Below are 19,631 nucleotides of genomic sequence, written 5' to 3'. Positions count from 1 at the left end.
GTCTGTTGTGAATGGTCTGCTCTGCTCTGATTGGTTAGATGGCCCAGTCTGTTGTGATTGGTTTACCACTTACAGTGTGTGTCGGAAACAAATCGCCTATTACCACATCTGAATTTCAGCTTTGGATCTTCCTCAGCACTTGTATCACAGTGATACAAACCGTAAATATGGCTTCGGTTTTACTGTATCAATTTGAGCCTGAGTCCTTATCCTTTAGAAGTGCAGCAATGTGGATTTGCAGTGCAGAAAACAGCGTCTTCTCGACATGTCGACAACACAAACCAATCTCTTCCAGGCCTCAGCAACAACTACAGTGTTTGAGGGTCAAAGTAGACGTTGTTCTAGAGCAGCCAATGAAGATCATAGGCTGGCAATATTCAAATGTCTTACAAACTTACGTAGGTTTAAGTAAGACTGAATTATGATGACTCGTTTCACATCGGTCAGAATCACTTCTTTCTTTTGGGAGATATTTTCTTTATCTGCACTTTGATCTCTGAAACTTTGCAGACCTGTTTATATTTAAAATTACACACTACATGAAAGGTAATATCCACACTTTAAAAGGGCAGTTTCATTCAGTAATTCCACCAAACGTGTCAACAATCTTAATCCAAATAAAATACTTGCTGCACTCTGTTCTTTTTTATTATGAAGAGATATCTAAAGGTAAAAATGATCAGAAACTAAAGTAAGCTAAGCTTGTGCCATTTCATAAACGGTGCCCTTTTCACATTAGAGAATATCTGTCAATTTTTTAAGGGATTGAATTCATGAAATGAGTTGTAAAAAAAGTTTACAGGGTTTTTGAGTGCATGCCATTGCTAAGTATTATTTAAGTGAATAAATAAATTGCATAAACTCTTAGACATCTAATGCTCAAATATTTTTCCTAAAAAGTGTTAAAAACCAATTTAAGGTTTTGCTTTAAAATATATTTTGAGGAGTAGGAGAATAGGGGAAATTTCACACTGAATGTTGAATAAGTTAAAAGCATCTCTGTTTGCTGATGTTGTGATATTCAGATCTCGCATGCATTACTGTCTAAAACTCAGTTGCAAAAACAATGATTCATACATTTATTTTCTTAAATTACATTTTGGCTGTCTCAGTCACCTTAGTGACACTGCAAATATAATTGAGTTAAAAGTCAATATCATTTATGACTTCCATTCCATATTCCTTATTGTTTTCTTAGAAGGATTGTTTCCAGACCAGAGATTTTATTAATATTTTAGTTTACAGCCAGTTCAGCATATGTCTAACTGACCTGGCCTCCCTTCTGTCTGTCTCTTCCACATCAAGAGATTTCCCCATCAAAACCAAAAGGACTTCTTAAGAGGATTAATTGCTTAATGCACTTTTTCTCTCTTAAAGAGATAGTTCACCCAAAAATGAAAATTCTGCTATAATTTACTCACCCCTCATAATGTTGCAAACTTGTATGATTTGCTTTCTTCTGTGGAATACAAAATAAGACATTTTGAAGAATGCTCAGTTTGCTCTTCTGCACACAAGACAGTGACCAAAAATGAGACATGACACACAGCTCACACTTTTAAACCAAGCAGCTTTCTGTTGGTCAATTCAGTGAGAACTTGAACACGTTGTGAAATCTGCATGGGGAAATATTTCGCCTTGACACAAAATCCACAATCAAATGGATTGCTATTGAAATGACTGGATTTCAGAGATGTAAATTTGCGGAACAACTGTAAATGTGACCTCACCTTAAGTAATTTTCATTAAGAGGTGAACTGTACCTTTAACTCTTTCCCCACCAGCGTTTTCTGAAAAAGTTTCCAGCCAACGCCAGCATTTTTTATTTATCATATTCACAAAACTTTTATGGCCTCCAGAATATTTTGTTGTATGAATATGTAAACATTCAAGATCAAAAGAAAGAACTGAGCCTCTGCTTTAAATTATAAATTTTTTAATCTAGCTTCATTTGTTCTTTTTTAGCAGCACTTGAATGTGGGTAATAATAATTGTAATAATCAAAACATTTCGAACAAGATGTTGTGTTCTCTCAGAATATCGGTAACAGTGCCCCCTACCAAACAACAGTGAAATCACGGAAAGCCGGAAAAATTTGTCCACATGGTGTGGAAAGAGCTAAAAGTTTTAGTAGATAGGTGTAATCTGGGTGTTAAAAAAATCATAATCAGTGTGTTGGATGAAAGAGAAATGGGCAGGAATAAAGATCTGAGTGACTTTGACAAGGGCCAAATTGTTATGGAAAGGCGACTAGGTCAGAGTATCTCTAAATCGGCAAGGAAAGTGTGTTGCTCCCGGTCAGCAGCAGTGGTGAGAATTTACCAACAGTGATCTGAGGAAGAACAAACCACAAACCTGCGACAGGTTGTTGAGCGCCAAAGGCTTATCGATGCATTAGGGCAGTGAAGGCTATCCCGTCTGGTCTGAGCCAACAGAATGTCTACTGTGGCACACAAAGTCACACAAAATTTTAATGATGGTTTGGGAGGAATGCATAACAACCATAGACTGTAAAAAAAGATTGCCGACACACCTTCACTCTTCACAATATGGCGCTGACATCTTGAGTCTCGAGTCTGCACTGTAGTGATTGCGAAGTGGAGCCGCGTCCACACTCCCGCAGAATCGGTTAGCACAGTTTATGTATGTGTGAAATAAACAGTTATGGAAATGTAGAAATTAAAGTTTAAGCTCCAATCTCCTCCCAAAGATCTCGAAAAAAAGTCAGTTGGCGCCTCAGTGACTACTTCCCTCAGAGAAGCTGTCAATCCCCATTTGTATAGCATCAAATAGCTAACTAAAACCAAACTTAAAGAACGAGCACTTGAACTAACATCAGCGTGATAAAAACTGCCTAAAATGATAGTAACTATTTTTGGAAAAAAAAATATTTGAAGTGTAATTTGATTGTTTAGTTTGCCTCACATCCATTATGTTACATGGAGAAGGCGGGGTTTATGACCTATACTGCATCCAGCCACCTGGGGGCGATTGAGAGGCTTTGGTTTCACTTTTCAGGACTTGGTCACAACACACGGTGTATCACACTCTGCTGTGTATGGGGCTGCGTAGACCAATCAAAGTGCCTATGATGACCCCTGGCCATTGTCGAAAGCGCCTTGGACCTTGGAGCAGTGGAAGTAGGTCGCCTAGTCCAATGACTCCCGTTTTCTTTTAAATCACGTGGATGACCGTGTGTGTGTGCACCATTTACCTGGGGAAGTGATGGCATCAGGATGCACTGTGGGATGATGACAAGTCGGTGGAGGAAGTGTGTCGCTCTGGGCAATGTTCTTCTTGGAAACCCTGGGTCCAGCCATTCATGTGGATGTAAATTTGACACATGCCACCTACCTAAGCGTTGCAAACCAGGTACACCCCTTCTTGACACTGGCGTTTCCTGGTGGAAGTGGCTTCTTTCAGCAGGATAATGTGTCCTGTCACACTTCACACATTGTTCAGGAAAGGTTTGAGGAACATGATGAGGAGATCAAGGTGTTGTCCTGGTCTCCAAATTCCCCAGATCTCAATCCAAACGAGCATCTGTGGGATGTGCTGAACAAAGAATTTAGATCCACAGCGGCTCCACCGAACAACCTATAGAACTAGAAAGATCTGCTTGGTGCCAGATACCACAGGACATCTTCAGGGATCTCGTAACTCGTCCCTGCCTCGGCGGGTTGGCGTTGTTTTGGCTTCAAGCAGAGGACCAACAGCATACTAGGCAGGTGGTCATAATGTTTTGGCTCATCTATATATATATATTTATAGAGAGAGAGAAAGAGAGAGAGTAACCGCCTTTTAAACATGCTACTTTCCAAGTACAGTGGAACATGACACATGTTTGTGTTTGCTGGCTCGGACTCAGCCAGCTCTTAGCGTGATTGCTGTCCAGATGATGTATGCGTCATGTTATGGAAATGTGACAGTTTCAGGTGGCTGCCGTGATGATTTGTCATCTCCACTATTGTGTGTTGACTGTTCGTCAAAGCCATCTGCCAGAAAATAAAGCCCGTTGTGTTTGCATTCGTTTGTTAATTCGTTTGCCATTTGTTTGTTGTTTGTGAAGTATTTAACATTCAGTTTTTCTGCACATTTAAGTGACAGGAGTTGAAGCTGCGGCAATATCAATTAGACTGCTCTGCTATGTGGTGATATGTTTTATGTCAGGATTGTCACAGATTGTCCTTGAGGGTTCTCAGCAGGCTGCCGTTTAACTGCGAGGTGACCCGGCTTTGTTTACCTGTGCGGACGGGGACTCGTATCCGTTTTGAGTGACACGCATATTGCTGCTGCTTGGCAAACAACAAATACGCAGGCTGTCTCCTGCTTTTATTGGCAATGAGATTTATATCAACATAAATGATTTGCCCGTTCTTCAGCAGAAAAAAGCACATTAATATGGCTCGACCGCTGAGCGATACACCCACCAGCCCCTAGAGCCATGAGCTGTCACACGTCAAACTGCCTGGACTTCTTCCCAAATTGGAGGCTGCACGCAGGGTCAGGGTGACCGTGGCAACCCTACTGCCAATCAAAGCCCAGTAAGAGACAACAGCGCATCCAGAAAAGTGCTCTGAGCGCTTTTTAGCCAGAGCACAAGGTGCCGGAGACTAGCATGTCAAGAGCATTTGAAAAAAACGTCATTTGTGTTCTGTTATGGGGGATGTGAAGACATAATGAGAAACAAAAAGCTACTTTTTACAGCTATTTTGCATGTTAGGTATGAAATTGAGTCACTTTCCATTATATTCCCCACTGCCGCATTTGCACAATGTTCATAAATATACAGATATACATTAATATAGGCTACATCTCAAAGTCATTTCTATTCATGTTTCAGAGTGGTGCCTAACGCACTTGTTCTGATGTGTGCGGTTTTGCAGATCTTCGAATCATTTCTTCTCTTGACTATGTTGCTAATGAAGATGGTTAAAACATTATATGGTAATATGATAATAAAAACATCACTTCTGTGGAATACAAAACAAGAAACAGTTTCAACTGAAATTTAGTGTGGTTCAAACATCATTGGACCCCATTGACCCTTGGTAAAAAGTACTGCACCATACTTTAACTCTTTTCCCGCAAGTGTTTTATTTTTTTTATTTTTTAAAGTTGCCAGCCACCACTAGCATTTTTGATCATTTTCACAAAAGTTTCATGGCCCCCAGAAAATGTTGTTGTAGAAATATCTGAACATGAAAAATGTCAAAAGAAAGAACAGAGCCTCTGCTTTTAACCAAAATATATAATATATATACAGTATATATATATATATATATATATATATATATATATATATATATATATATATATTCTAGCTTCATGCATTCTTTATCAACATTTAAATGTGGTTAAGTTTCATAAGAAAGCAACATTTTGAGCATAAAGCTGAGAAAATCACGTTTTTGTCAAAGACTACATCCAGATGGGATTCAGAACGATGATCAAAACACAGATGGAGTAGATCGAGTCCATCAACACCCCTAAAGCTTCACAGTCCTAAAGCTCGTCCTGGGTCGACATTTCATTCAGTAACATTAGGCAGTTTTGATTTATATGCTGTTTAATGTTGGTGATTGTGTTATTTTACAAATTGCTTACAAATGCTATCGCTCATTTCTGCTTCTTTTTCGCCCGTGTTTTGACCAGGAGATACTGTACTCTTTCAAAAGAACCGTCATACTTTAAGTAGTCAACAATGCTTATGGACTCCCACTGGCTGAATAAAATCCCACTCTGTGGTTCAGGTTGTGGCACATGACACTTCATTCACTTCCTGTGTGACTCACTGCATTCTGGGCCAAAAGCTTTGCCCCCCATCCCCTCTCCAGAGAGGTCGCCTGAATCAGCGGTACATTTTAGGCCTCATCTGGCAAATAAAAATCCATTAGTTCCCTTTTGATCCAGGAAATTGAGTGGATCATAATGGTGGAGGAGGATTTCAGAGCGAAAAGCTTGCTTTGTCCCTCAAATGAAAATATATGAAGTCACAGAAAGTCTTTTCCATTAGTGTTTTGACAGTGGCGAGGGAAGAAGACATAAGCAGCACTTAGAGTTCATGGCTAGATGAAAATGGGAATTTGGGGACTAAAAAGTTAATGTATTAACTTTCGATATTAAGGTCTGATGGCTGGAGTTTTTGTAAGAGCAGGGCTTCCTGTAGGACAGAAAAATCATTAACTAGATCTCTTTAATATCTCAATTAGTTTTCCTGGACAGCTACTATGCGATTATAAGAAGATGGATTAATATCCTGAGTAAAAGACCCAAGTAATCTCACATTATTCTCCTCTGGGTTTCAAAAGAGATCTCAATGATGGCTCAAACTCTGCGCTGATTTGCCAAGAGACCAAAGTTCACATTTTAAACACACATGAAAGATTTCTTATTGAGATTTCTAATGACCAAATGTTCTGAATTTCTGATTCGAGAATGATATCCCCATTCATTTCATACCACTATAAATAATTCATTTTAATTTCATTCAGTTGATACTTAAAATAAACTCTATTCAATATGAGCAACCTTTAGGCAATACAGTTTTCCCTCTGTGTTTGTTCGTCCAAAACTGAAGTGTGCTAAGTGGGCTAAGATTAGTTTAGCATAGCTGGCTCTGATTTGCCGTTTTCTGTGATCACTCCGTAATACTTCCAGGAAAGATCTTACAGTTGTTTCAGAGAAGCACCATGTAAGAGACACCATAAACTGTTGAGAACGATATCTTTGTATGTGATTGACAGTGAGGATCTGTGGTTTAGTGCATGTCTGTTTGGATTTTATGGCTTTTTTTCCCTGCGCCTGTCTGCGTGAGTCTTGTAATCTGTCTGTCTGAACACATAGGTACGTGGAGAGAACATGCACCTGCAGTTTTGTACACACACAGACACACACACCTTTAGTTGCTGATCCAGCCACGCAGGCCACTCAGCAGACGTCCATGTTGTCTGTTCGCTGGTGTCACAGCTAACTGAAACTAGCATAGCACTACCTGAAAGAAACAGACCGCTGAAAGCCGCCTGTGATGAGGTTCGTCACAAATATGCACGGAAGGAAGAAGACAGGGGTCGGCGTAACTGAAACACTCACTTTATTAGTGCACAGACAGGACAAAACAAAAGGTGCGCACGTAGCGCCTTCACCGTGGCAAACACGGCAGTGACAAAAATAAACAATAAAGACAACGTCCATTCAGCAACAACACAGGTGAGGTTCCAGTCCAAACTCTCTCTCTCATCTCCTCCCAAATGCCGGCTTATATCCGGTCTCTCCACGCCAATCACTGCAATCAGACACAGGTGATCATCATTTTGCACTTGACCTACTTACTCACTGATCGGCCCCCTCCTTTCTCTCCTGCTACAGACTTCGCAAAACCACGCCCCCCTCGCCACATACCCCCACCGCCCGACTCAGGCCGGGGAGCCATCCGGCCTGCAGCCTTCCCCCCCCTCCTCCTGGAGAGGAAGTCAGCCACAACCATCTGTACACCCGGCCTGTGGATCACCTTGAACTTAAAAGGCTGTAAAGCTAGATACCAACGAGTGATCCGCGCGTTGGTATCCTTCATGCGGTGGAGCCACTGCAGGGGAGCGTGATCCGAACAGAGGGTGAACTCCCGTCCCAAGAGGTAATAGCGGAGGGTGAGAACGGCCCATCTGATGGCCAAACACTCCTTCTCTATGGTGCTGTACACCGTCTCTCTCTTAGAGAGCTTCCGACTGAAGTACAGCACCGGCCGCTCCTCACCCTCCACCTCCTGGGACAGGACCGCGCCCATCCCCCTGTCCGACGCGTCGGTCTGTAGGATGAAAGGGAGAGAAAAATCAGGGGCATGTAAGAGCGGTCCGCCACATAAAGCAGCCTTTATCTGGGTAAAAGCCCGCTGACACTGCTCCGTCCATTGGACCGTATCTGGTACCTCCTTTTTAGTTAGATCAGTCAGCGGGCTGGCGAGGTCCGAATAATTAGGCACAAACCTTCTGTAATAACCCGCCAGCCCCAGGAACTGTCTAACCTCCTTTTTGGTCTTGGGTCTCGGACAAGTCGCAACCGCTGCTGTCTTATCAATTTGGGGACGCACCTGTCCATGACCCAAGTGGAAGCCCAGATATCTTACTTCCACCCGCCCAATCGCACACTTCTTCGGGTTGGCCGTGAGCCCAGCTCGTCTCAGCGTCTTCAGGACAGCCCGCACTTGCTGCATATGACGCTGCCAGTCACCACTATAGATGATGATATCATCCAAGTAGGCAGCGGCATATGCAGCGTGCGGTCGGAGAATCCTGTCCATCAGACGCTGAAATGTTGCCGGAGCCCCGAACAACCCGAAAGGAAGCGTGACAAATTGGTGTAACCCAAACGGCGTGGTGAAAGCTGTTTTTTCTTTGGATAACGGAGATAAGGGGATCTGCCAATATCCCTTAGTTAAGTCCAATGTCGAATAAAATCGAGCAGTACCCAGCCGATCAAGCAATTCGTCAACCCTTGGCATTGGATAAGCGTCGAACTTCGACACAGCATTCACCTTCCTGTAATCTACACAGAACCGAATCGAGCCGTCCGTTTTAGGAACTAAAACTATCGGGCTCGCCCAGTCACTGTTAGATTCTTCTATTACTCCCAACTCTAGCATCGACTCTAATTCGCTTTGCACAACTTTCTTTTTGTGCTCTGGCAGTCGATACGGCCGGCTGCGAACCACCACGCCCGGCTCTGTCTCAACGTGGTGCTGAATGAGGTCCGTTCGACCAGGCAGGGGCGAGAACACATCAGCAAAATCTGCTTGTAAATTATGCACATCAGTGAGCTGGGATGGTGAGAGGTGGTCTCCCCCAGCGGCCAGGGCGAGAGATTTCGTTTTGACATTCGCCTCTGGACCGAGATCCTCCTCTCCGCTCACCACCATCGCCAGCATGATTCCACCTCAGACCATTTTTTAAGCAGGTTGAGGTGGTAAATTTGATGTGCCCCGCCCCTATCTGTTCGTATTACCTCATAGTTGAGATCTCCAATTCGCCGTGTAACCTCAAAAGGTCCTTGCCACTTTGCGAGTAATTTTGAGCTAGAGGTAGGAAGTAATACAAGCACTTTCTCTCCCGGTGTGAATTGACGCAGTCTAGCCCCCCTGTTGTACAGCCGACTTTGCTTGTCCTGAGCCTGTAACAAATTCTCCCGTGACAGCCGCCCCAAAGTGTGGAGTTTTGTTCTCAGGTCCAGGACATACTGAATTTCATTTTTACTAGCTGAAGGTCCGTCCTCCCAAGTTTCCCTAAGGACATCTAACACCCCGCGGGGCTGACGTCCATAGAGAAGCTCGAAGGGGGAAAACCCCGTGGAGGCTTGCGGGACCTCCCGTACAGCGAACAAGAGGGGTTCTAACCACCGATCCCAATTTTTGGCGTCTTCTTGTACGAACTTTCGAATCATGGATTTCAAAGTGCGGTTAAATCGTTCGACCAGCCCGTCTGTTTGTGGGTGATAGACACTGGTCCGGATCGATTTAATGCCCAATAATCCGTAAAGTTCGCGTATCGTTCGTGACATAAACGCCGTGCCTTGGTCGGTGAGAATCTCTTTCGGGATTCCCACCCGGGAGATTAATTGAAACAGAGCGCTCGCCACACTATTTGCGGAAATATTGCGAAGCGGAACTGCTTCAGGATATCGCGTTGCGTAGTCCACCAGGACTAAAGCAAAGCGATGTCCCCGTGCTGACCGTTCTAATGGCCCGATGAGGTCCATACCAATTCGTTCGAAGGGGACCTGCATCAACGGAATAGGGCACAATGGTGCTTTTGGGTTGGCCGGTGGATTCACCAACTGACATTCACGACAAGACGCACACCACTTGCGTACATTCTCGTGAATGCCCGGCCAAAAGAACCGGGCCATGAGACGGTTAAGTGTCGCTGTTTGTCCTAAATGCCCTGCCATTGGATTAGAATGAGCCGTCTGGAAAAGCATTTCCCGACGGCTTTTAGGTACCAACAACTGAGTTGTATCTTGCTTTGATTGGGCATCTTGGGTTACCCGATACAACTTATCTTTTAGGATTGCAAAATACGGATAGGTGAGGGGTTGGTCCGTGTGGAGAAGCTGGCCGTCGATAGAGCGAACCTGATCAAAGGCATGTTTTAGCGTGTCATCCTGGGACTGTTCCAGGGGAAAATCATCGCGCTCTGTGAGGATGGTTCTCTCCAGAGCACTCCGTTCCCCTGAACCAGTACCCAGAGGTTCCGGATCAGCTTCTCCCAACTGAGCAATCGCCACCTTCCTCTTATCCTTTTTTACCCAAGAAGCATCCGCACATAAATGACCCAATAACTCATTAAACGCTGGCCAATCTGTCCCCAAAATCAGCGGATGCCGGAGGTGCGGGTTAATCGCCACCTCCACACTATGCTTTTGCCCCCTAAATTGAATATCCACAGGCATTAACGGATAATTCACCACTTCCCCGTGCACACACCGTACCTTAACCATGCGGCCATTATCCAATGCTTTAGGCTGAATCAGGCTTTGGTGGACCGAGGTTTGGTTACAGCCTGAATCCACCAGAGCCTGAAAAGTACCCCCCTTTATACTCACAGGTATTTGGTACAGGCCAGCTTGATCGGGGGCAGCTTGTGGCGCGTCGGGGACCCGGATCAGTGTCCCCACCTCCATCACCGGACACCGATCGATGAAATGACTCGGGTCCCCGCAGCGCCAACAAGCCGGCCCGGGCCTCCCCGCCGCTCCAGTGGCAGGAAGCGGGTCAAGGGACTGGCGTGGAGGGAGCGGTAGGGCAGCTTGGGGTGAGAATCCCCCCCTTGATGGGCCCCCTCCCCGGGGAAGAGGCCTGGGGGCAGGTACCGGCTCCGCTGCACCCCCTGTCCTCCACCTTGGAGCCGGCCTCGGCGGCAGATTCCCCCGGTACCTGGGAAGGGGAGAGGGCTTAGAGGGGGGGGAAGAAAGAGAGAGAGAGAGAGAAGCCGATGGTAGAGAGGCGCCGACCCCCGGGCACGCCACCATTTGGTCCTCCGCCAGCTGGATGGCCTGGTTCAGCGACGTCGGGCGGTGGCACTGGACCCACTGCGCGGTCCTTGTCGGCAACCGCGCCACGAATTGCTCCAGCACCACACGATCGATGATTCCCTCGACGTCGCTTCCGTCGGCCATCAGCCACTTGCGGCACGAGTCCCGGAGCTGCTGGGCCATGATGAAGGGTCGGCCAGACTCCTTGAGGTCCAATGTCCTGAACCTCTGGCGATGTTGTTCCGGAGTCTGGCCAACCCGCTGTAGAATGGCCCGCTTGAGGTCCTGATAGACCAGGAGATTCTGGACTGGCAGTTGGTGTGCGGCTACCTGCGCCTCTCCGGAGAGCAGGGGTATCAGCCGCATTGGCCAGTCCGTAGAGGGCCATCCCCGGTCCTCAGCCGACCTCTCAAATAGCTCTAGGAAAGCTTCCGGATCGTCTTCCGGGCCCATCTTATTGAGAGGTATCGGCGAGGACGAGTCTTTGTATGTTGGGGGGACGGCCCTAACCTCCCGGTCTATCCAGCTCCGGAACAGCTCGCGGTCTTCATGCTGGCCTCGGAGGAGCGCCTCGAACCGTTTGTCCTGCTCCTCCTTTATGGCCAGCAGATGTTGATGGTGTTCTTGGTGAAGACCAGCGAGTGATTGAATGATGTCCGCAAATGGCGTACCTGGCGGAGTCTGCATGGCGGCGGCGATCTTCTTCCCTCCCGGGTTTCGGCACCAGTGTGATGAGGTTCGTCACAAATATGCACGGAAGGAAGAAGACAGGGGTCGGCGTAACTGAAACACTCACTTTATTAGTGCACAGACAGGACAAAACAAAAGGTGCGCACGTAGCGCCTTCACCGTGGCAAACACGGCAGTGACAAAAATAAACAATAAAGACAACGTCCATTCAGCAACAACACAGGTGAGGTTCCAGTCCAAACTCTCTCTCTCATCTCCTCCCAAATGCCGGCTTATATCCGGTCTCTCCACGCCAATCACTGCAATCAGACACAGGTGATCATCATTTTGCACTTGACCTACTTACTCACCGATCGGCCCCCTCCTTTCTCTCCTGCTACAGACTTCGCAAAACCACGCCCCCCTCGCCACACCGCCCTTTCCTTTTGTTGCAGGAAAAGCGTTCTTAATTGACAAGACAACTAATTGCATTTACATTTGTAATATGTATTTGTAATTTAATCCAGTTTTGTGTATAAATGTTTAGATTTTCTGACTAAGTAATTAGTCAAGAAGAAGCTATGGGAAACAGTATCTGCAGTATTTTCTGTTTTATACTGAACATTATGGTAAATACTATATGGTCACCCAGCTGTTTCATGAATACAGAATATACGGATAGACTACTGCATAATGCAGAAATAATAAGCAAAGTATGGTAGTATGTTATCCTAGATATAGCCAATAACCAATATATGTGGTTAATGACATGGAAGCAAAGTCAGCTATGATTTAATACATGTTTCAACATGGTACTTATAGTGGTGGCCAAAAGTGATGTTGACATCTTCACCCTATATTTAAATATTAAAAATATATATATTTTTTTTTTTTGTAATCATATTACGTAGTTGTGATTGGAGTCAATTATTTTATTTGTGAAAATAGTGCAATGAAACATGCCAAATATTGCGGACATGGCCAGGCTGTCAAAAACAAGAGAGATGCAATGAAATATTCATAACTGATTATGTCAGTGAATGCCTTTTTTTTATAATTATTATTTATTTTTTTGCATAGTAAAATAAAACCTGTAAGCTGTAGTATATATATATTAAGTTGTATTAACTTGTAGGGTCATACAAACAAACATCACTTTGGTTGGACATCACTTTCTGTACATATTTCATACTAAAAGTTGGAACAGTTTAAATCAAAAATGTATTTCAGATGCAAAATTTCTTCTTAAACCTGCAGCAGTGAAGTTATGTGATGACAATGCAGCATACAGGAGACTGATGCTGACCAAAGAAGTGCAAGAGTGAAGGCGTAGGTCACATGATAATACCAACATGGCAAATGTATTATGTCCCGATTACATTCATACTACACACACTCGTACTATATAGAACATGCTTTTTTGGCAGTCATTAAGTCATTACTTATTCAAAATAATACCTTCTCAAGAGGGTATGTGATTTCGGGTGCAGCCATACTGTCTAGAATGAAGTATAAAGTATAAGCTGCACAGTAAGCAATACTCTAGTTTTGCATTCTGAGGCTGTTAGGTGTAAAACAAATATTTCTACTGTAGTTTGTGTGCTAACTGTGCCTCTGATTCTGCCAGAAGCTCATTGCCAAACAAGCACTAACATCAACGTTGTTTGTTGTTTCTACTCTTTTCTTCTAGACAAACCAGAGAACAAGAAACACCTCCAGACTTCTTCTACTTCTCTGACTTTGAGCGGCACAACGCAGAGATCGCTGCATTTCATCTGGACAGGTAAAAAGAGAGAGAGAGTTATTTGCATGTCTCAATGGCCAGTGGGAGAGTTTGGGATGAGGTGTTTACGCATTTGTAGTTAAGTTGTTTTATTTGATAGTTGCATAATTTCAAGCTATTATTGAAAATGAAGCCTGTATCCCACCTCAATATCAGCACAAGAGTTTTGCAATGTATGAACACAATAAATCTAAGTACAATGTAACCACATGTATGTACACAATAAGTGAATTGTATCAAATTATTAATTGTTAATGTTAGTGCATAGTAGTTAAAGATGTAAAGTGGGTCCACATAAATAGCAGATCCGATGTTTTTGTTGGCTGTATTCCTTATTTTCTTGTAAATGTGACGGTTTCAGAGACAAACTGGTACCATCTGAATAACAATGAGATCATGTGACCTTAAGCATTGCCAAGAATTTATGCTTAGCGTCCCAGTGTGTTTACTTTGTGTTTGCTCTGCCTTTATCTTCGTCTGGCAGAAATGTTTGGAGGCTTTTAGATATGATGGGTATGTGATTTTGTTTTAAGGTGTATGACAGTAATGATAAGGTTGGAAGACACAAGATCAGATTGTCAGTGAATTTGACAATGTAATCAGTATTGTCTGAACTTCAAATTGTATTTCTCATTATTGTAGACAACTTTTTCCTGATTTTTAATGTGGCATAATGACATTTACACAGCAATCAATAATGTCTCTTGCACCTGAATGTTACATTATAACATAAAAGTGTCTCAATAATAATTTTAATTATTAGGGACTAAGCACTGTTAGTTATCTTTATCTGTTGGTTTATGCTAATAACATAAGAAAAAATAAATAAAAAAAGCTATTAAAAGCTTTTTGATAATCGTTGTCGAATAACGACGCAAACAAATTTGCTGAAGAGCACGTAAAAATGGATGCAAAGCTATGTCTCCGCAACGCTTTAGCATATTGAGACGAGTCTGGGTGTCATCACAAGAATGAACTGAGGCTACTTGTGGCTTTTCGGGACAGCGCCACCTACTGGTCTGGAGATATGAAAATAGTTATTTTTGCTTGTAACTTCTGAACGGCTTACCAAAAAATCATAAAACTGGTCTCTTATGATTCAGTGCAGGATACCGAGTCAAATGATGATGGCCATTTTGAATTATGCCGTAAAAAGTTGTATTTTCTGAACACATTAGCGTATAGTCACAAAACTTGATATGTGTCATCGGCACCATGCCCTAAAGGTTTTGAGGCAGCAGCACCTTGTGGTCAAAAATGATAGTAAAATTTCCAAAAGTGTTAATAGCTGATTCATTTTGTCTATTTTAACTAAACTGGTGCTCTCGTACAGAGAACATTGTTACCAATTTTGACATATTCAGTTAAAATTGCTGTCTGCCATTTTGAACTTCTTTGAAAACCTACTTATTTTAACTCCTCCTAGACCGTTGGTCCAGTTTTCACATAAATTGCCTCAGATTATTGTGAGACCATGCCTGCAAAACATTTATTAAAAGATTTTTGATTGACCAAACCCTTCTCGAATAACACATCAACAAAATTATTGGCATGATGCCAAGCTTTAACTGCAACCCTTTGGCATATTGACACGAAACTTTGTACATGTCATTGTCACCTTACACTGACCCCACAACATCAATTTGGTTACAGCGCCAACAATTGATCAAAAGTGATTAGTAGTTAAATCATATTATTAGTATTAGTTGCCTAAAATAATCAAAAAAAAATCTTTAATTACTCATTGTTGAAGTCTAATAACTCATTATGCCTCATTTTTGCTTGGCCCCTTAACTGCTGCTTGCAGCTATATTTATTATTATTGCTATTATTATTATTATTATTCTCATGCACAACCAACATTAAAAACAACACATGCTGATAAATTCCAGACGCAGCACCTACAACTCTGTTATTTTGTTATATAAATACTAAGCAAATCTGAATTCCAGTGAAGCACTGTTTTTTAGTAAATAAATTAAATAGAAATGTTATTAAGAAAACACCATTACTTATTTGAAATAAATAATTTGATGTTATGTTGTAAATTCAAAAAGTCTGGTTGTCTTACAATCTAGTAGCCTGTGTGAAGGCTCATTCAACCAAATAGCCTTTAAGAGTAAATTCCCCTTCACAGAGACCTTCAGTTTGGCGTTCACCCAGTTATTTCACTGAAAACACCTGTAGGACTCTGATACTGCTCTGGAATGGACATGGGCAGGGGGAAAGAAACCAAAACCACACACACACACACACACACACACACACACACACACACAAACATCTCACATTTATGCACAGGATCGCTCACACTGTTGTGATGTCAGAAAGCCAAACCAACTCTTACTATATTCCCGCCACTCTGCGCATGTCACTCAAGACTTTTGGACAACGGCCTGAAAAGCACTTAGTGCTATAGAGTCGATACACCTTACGGTTACACCGAGAGGAACATGTGTGCTAAGTGGGCTAAGATTAGCTTAGCATAGCTGGCCCTGATTTGCCGTATTCTGTGATCACTCCGTAATACTTCCAGGAAAGATTTTACAGTTGTTTCAGAGAAGCACCATGTAAGAGACACCATGAGCTTTTGAGAACAATATCTTTGTATGTGATTGACAGTTCAAATCTGTGGTTTAGTGCATGTCTGTTTGGATTTTATGGCTTTTTTTCCTGCGCCTGTCTGCGTGAGTCTTGTAATCTGTCTGTCTGAATGCATGTGGAGAGAACATGCACCTGCAGTTCTGTACACACACAGACACACACACACCTTTAGTTGCTGATCCAGCCACGCAGGCCACTCGGCAGACGTCCATGTTGTCTGTTCGCTGGTGTCACAGCTAACTGAAACTAGCATAGCACTACCTGAAAAAAAACAGACCGCTGAAAGCCACCCTTTCCTTTTGTTGCAGGAAAAGCGCTCTTGATTGCATTTACATTTGTAATATGTAATACAGTGTGATTCAAATTTAAAGATGAAATGTGTTCAATGTTTTTGAAATGCTCAAATTTAATCCAGTGTTGTGTATAAATGTTTAGATTTTCTGACTAAATAATTAGTCAAGAAGAAGCTATGGGAAACAGTATCTGCAGTATTTTCTGTTTTATACTGAACATTATGGTAAATAGTATATGGTCACCCAGCTGTTTCATGAATACAGAATATACGTATATATATAGACTACTTAACAACGGCCTGAAAAGCACTTAGTGCTATAGAGTCGATACACCTTACGGTTACACCGAGAGTAACAAGGTGCATGTGAGTGCAGGCGGAAGAAAACTCCCTGCTGACTTTAACAAGACACCCCGCAGAGGAAGGCTTTGTGGAATCAGAGAGCTAATTGAGTTTGTGAGACCCACTTGATTTCTTCCAGAACGTTGTTGCTGTCATGTCCATGATATATTTTATTTCGGAGAGAAAAAGCGCAGTACGATATGCCAATTTATTGTCAGCTGAGTGATAACGCTGAGAGGATGCTTGCTAGTGAATTATTATATTGATATTCCATTAGCGTGTGAGCATGTGAAAACAATTGAATTTGACAAGAAACGTTGTGCTACTGCAGTATGTTTACAGTACGTAAACCAATTCCAACGGCGGTTCCTCCCTGTTATAGCTTATTTCCACAAATGTCTGTTTCTAGAATGCGGTGTTTCCACACTGGGCTCTTTGTCGCCTGCGTCCAGAGTTGCTTTGCAACTTGCGACCCCTGAGTGGTTTCATCTCAAAGGCTTGGGTTTCTGTCTCTCAGGGGCCTGGAGCCCATGTGTCGTTGGAGGTTGAATGTTGAAAGCGCACACACAACACGATGTGAGCTTTTCTCCGAGACGGCCCACTGCACACACAGACAAAGACTGAGAACTGAATAAACCCTCCACCAGGGTTGTGCACCAGTCAGAATTGAATTCTGAAAGACTTTTACATTACAATTCAATTCCTCTATTTGAATTGAAATGCAAACAGGGTGCAAATTCAAACTGTATGTCACACTGTGTGGCTGTAATGAGCTCGCAAAGACAAAATAGGCAGTCTTTTAATAATAATCTTCACAGAATAACACGACCATATAATACTAAGATGACGCAACTGAGGAAACTAAGGACTTAAATACAAAAGAAGTGGTAATGAATTGAACAGAAATAGGTGCGTAATTAGGAACTATGGAAACTAATAGGGAACATAGACAGGCAAACAGGAAAACCAAAACACCATGGTAATGAAACAGAACTAAACAGAACATAACATTTATATTGTGATTCGAGTTTGAATACAAGAAAGTTAAACTGAATGGAATTAAACTTCTGTGTGTAGTTATTAGAAAGTTTAATTTTACCTATGAATTACTTCTAAACAAATTGTCATACACACAACATACAGAGTTTATTTCCAGAAACATTATAAAATACTGTATTAATAATCAAACGTCCTGTAGACATTTATATTTAATGTGCTAATTAAATTAATATTATTTTATTGACCATGGTAAGATGTTAAATGCTTTAGATTTATATTTATTAAGTTAACTTTCATTAATATTTTTATTTTACTTTTGATGCTGTATAGCAAAATTAAAATGTGTTTTTGCATGTCTGGCTGTTGTTTTGACATTATTGACCTTAATTTGGGGAAATATCTCTAATCGGTTGAGAAAAAAAACAAGATGCAGATTTGTAATTAAAATCCAAAATTATAATATTTATCATCCTCTCTAGGGTCAACAAATATATATAGTTGCAATTTAAATAATTCAACCCCCTCGGAGACTATAATAATTTACAAATGTAGGCTTTTCTAAAGATACAGAATTTTATAATAAATAAAAAAGAATCTATAACAGTTCAGTGGCAAAATAAAAGTGATAATAACACTGTAAACATACTGCAGTAGCACAACGTTTCTTGCCAATATATAATGTAATTATTTTGAGATATAGGATTTTTTTGTAATACAGCTATGTCATAATTATTCAACCTCTATTCATCGCTGCTGTTTTTAAGTCACAAAGCCTTTGGAAACTCTATAACAAAACTGAATTAGCTTGTGTGGTTACACATACATACATTTAGCCCTTGCATGTGCTGAAGTTGAGTAGCAAACATGGCCAAGTTTAAAGAGTTCTCATAAAAGCTATAGAGAATAAAGTGTTTTATTACATTAGAAAGTCTATGGCTACAAGAAGATTTCCAAAACACTAAAAGTTTGTAGAGTCACAGCTGGCAGCCTTATTCATAAGTTTAAAATGTGTTTTACCAGAAAACCCTTGAGGGTGTTGAAGGAAAAGCACAATATCATTAAGGGGAATGCAATGTTTGATCAGAGAAAAAAACAAACAAATTACTGCCAAAGATCTGCAAGATGACCCGATGAAAAAACATTTCAATGCAGAGTATAAGAAAAACACTAGACAAGCTATGCTAAAATTCATTTGGATAGACCTGTGGAGTTCTGGAAGAATGTTTTATGGAGTGATGGGACCAAACTGGAACTTTTTAGGACCCATGGATCAGCAGTATGTCTGATGCAAAAAAAGGTAAAGCTTATGAGCAGAAGAACACCATCTTCATGGTCAAACATGGATGTGCTCCAGTCTTGTTATGGGGTGCTTTGTTGTAGCAAGAAGTGGAAATCTTGACTGTATAAAGGACATCATAAATTCTTTGAAGTATCAAGCCATTTTGGCAAAGATTGTGATGCCGTCGGTGCAGAGACTGAAGCTTGATGATCAATGGACTTTCCTGCAGGACTGCCATGCCAAAGTGTACATCCAAATCTACTGAAGCTTGGTTCAGGGATTAGTCATAGGACGCTCTTGAGTGGCCTTGTACAGTATTCAGATTTACGTCTCTTTGAAAATATTTGGTGGAAAAATGAAGCAAGCAGTGGTATCGTGAAAACCAAAGATTATCAGTGATCTGGAAGCTTTTTCAAGCGAGGAATCAGCCAAGATTGCAGTAGAGAGGTGACAGAAGCTTCTTAGCACTTGCAGCGTTTATTGGACGTTATAAAGAATAAAAGTGTGACTTTTGGGGGTTGAATAATTTGTAACATGAGTGTTTAGAGCCAGTTTAATCAACTTTATGTTCTCAGAATCACTCAAATGTGTATTAATACATTTTCTATAATAGTTTTGCCTTTGTTGAATTTTTTACATAA

General features: G+C 41.9%; 1 protein-coding gene across 1 annotated transcript in view; it reads left to right on the top strand.

The window, feature by feature from the left end:
- fam20ca (FAM20C golgi associated secretory pathway kinase a) overlaps positions 1–19,631 on the top strand; it is a 73,619-nt gene that overhangs the window by 41,563 nt on the left and 12,425 nt on the right. The window contains exon 4 of the mRNA XM_081361195.1: positions 13,382–13,474. Within this exon, the coding sequence (XP_081217321.1) occupies positions 13,382–13,474 (93 nt within the window). The remainder of the gene's footprint in view (positions 1–13,381; positions 13,475–19,631) is intronic.

This window comes from Scardinius erythrophthalmus, assembly GCF_964197995.2.
Source record: "Scardinius erythrophthalmus genome assembly, chromosome: 1".
NCBI classification, from domain to species: Eukaryota; Metazoa; Chordata; class Actinopteri; order Cypriniformes; family Leuciscidae; genus Scardinius; species Scardinius erythrophthalmus.
This window is presented reverse-complemented; position numbering and strand designations above follow the sequence as displayed.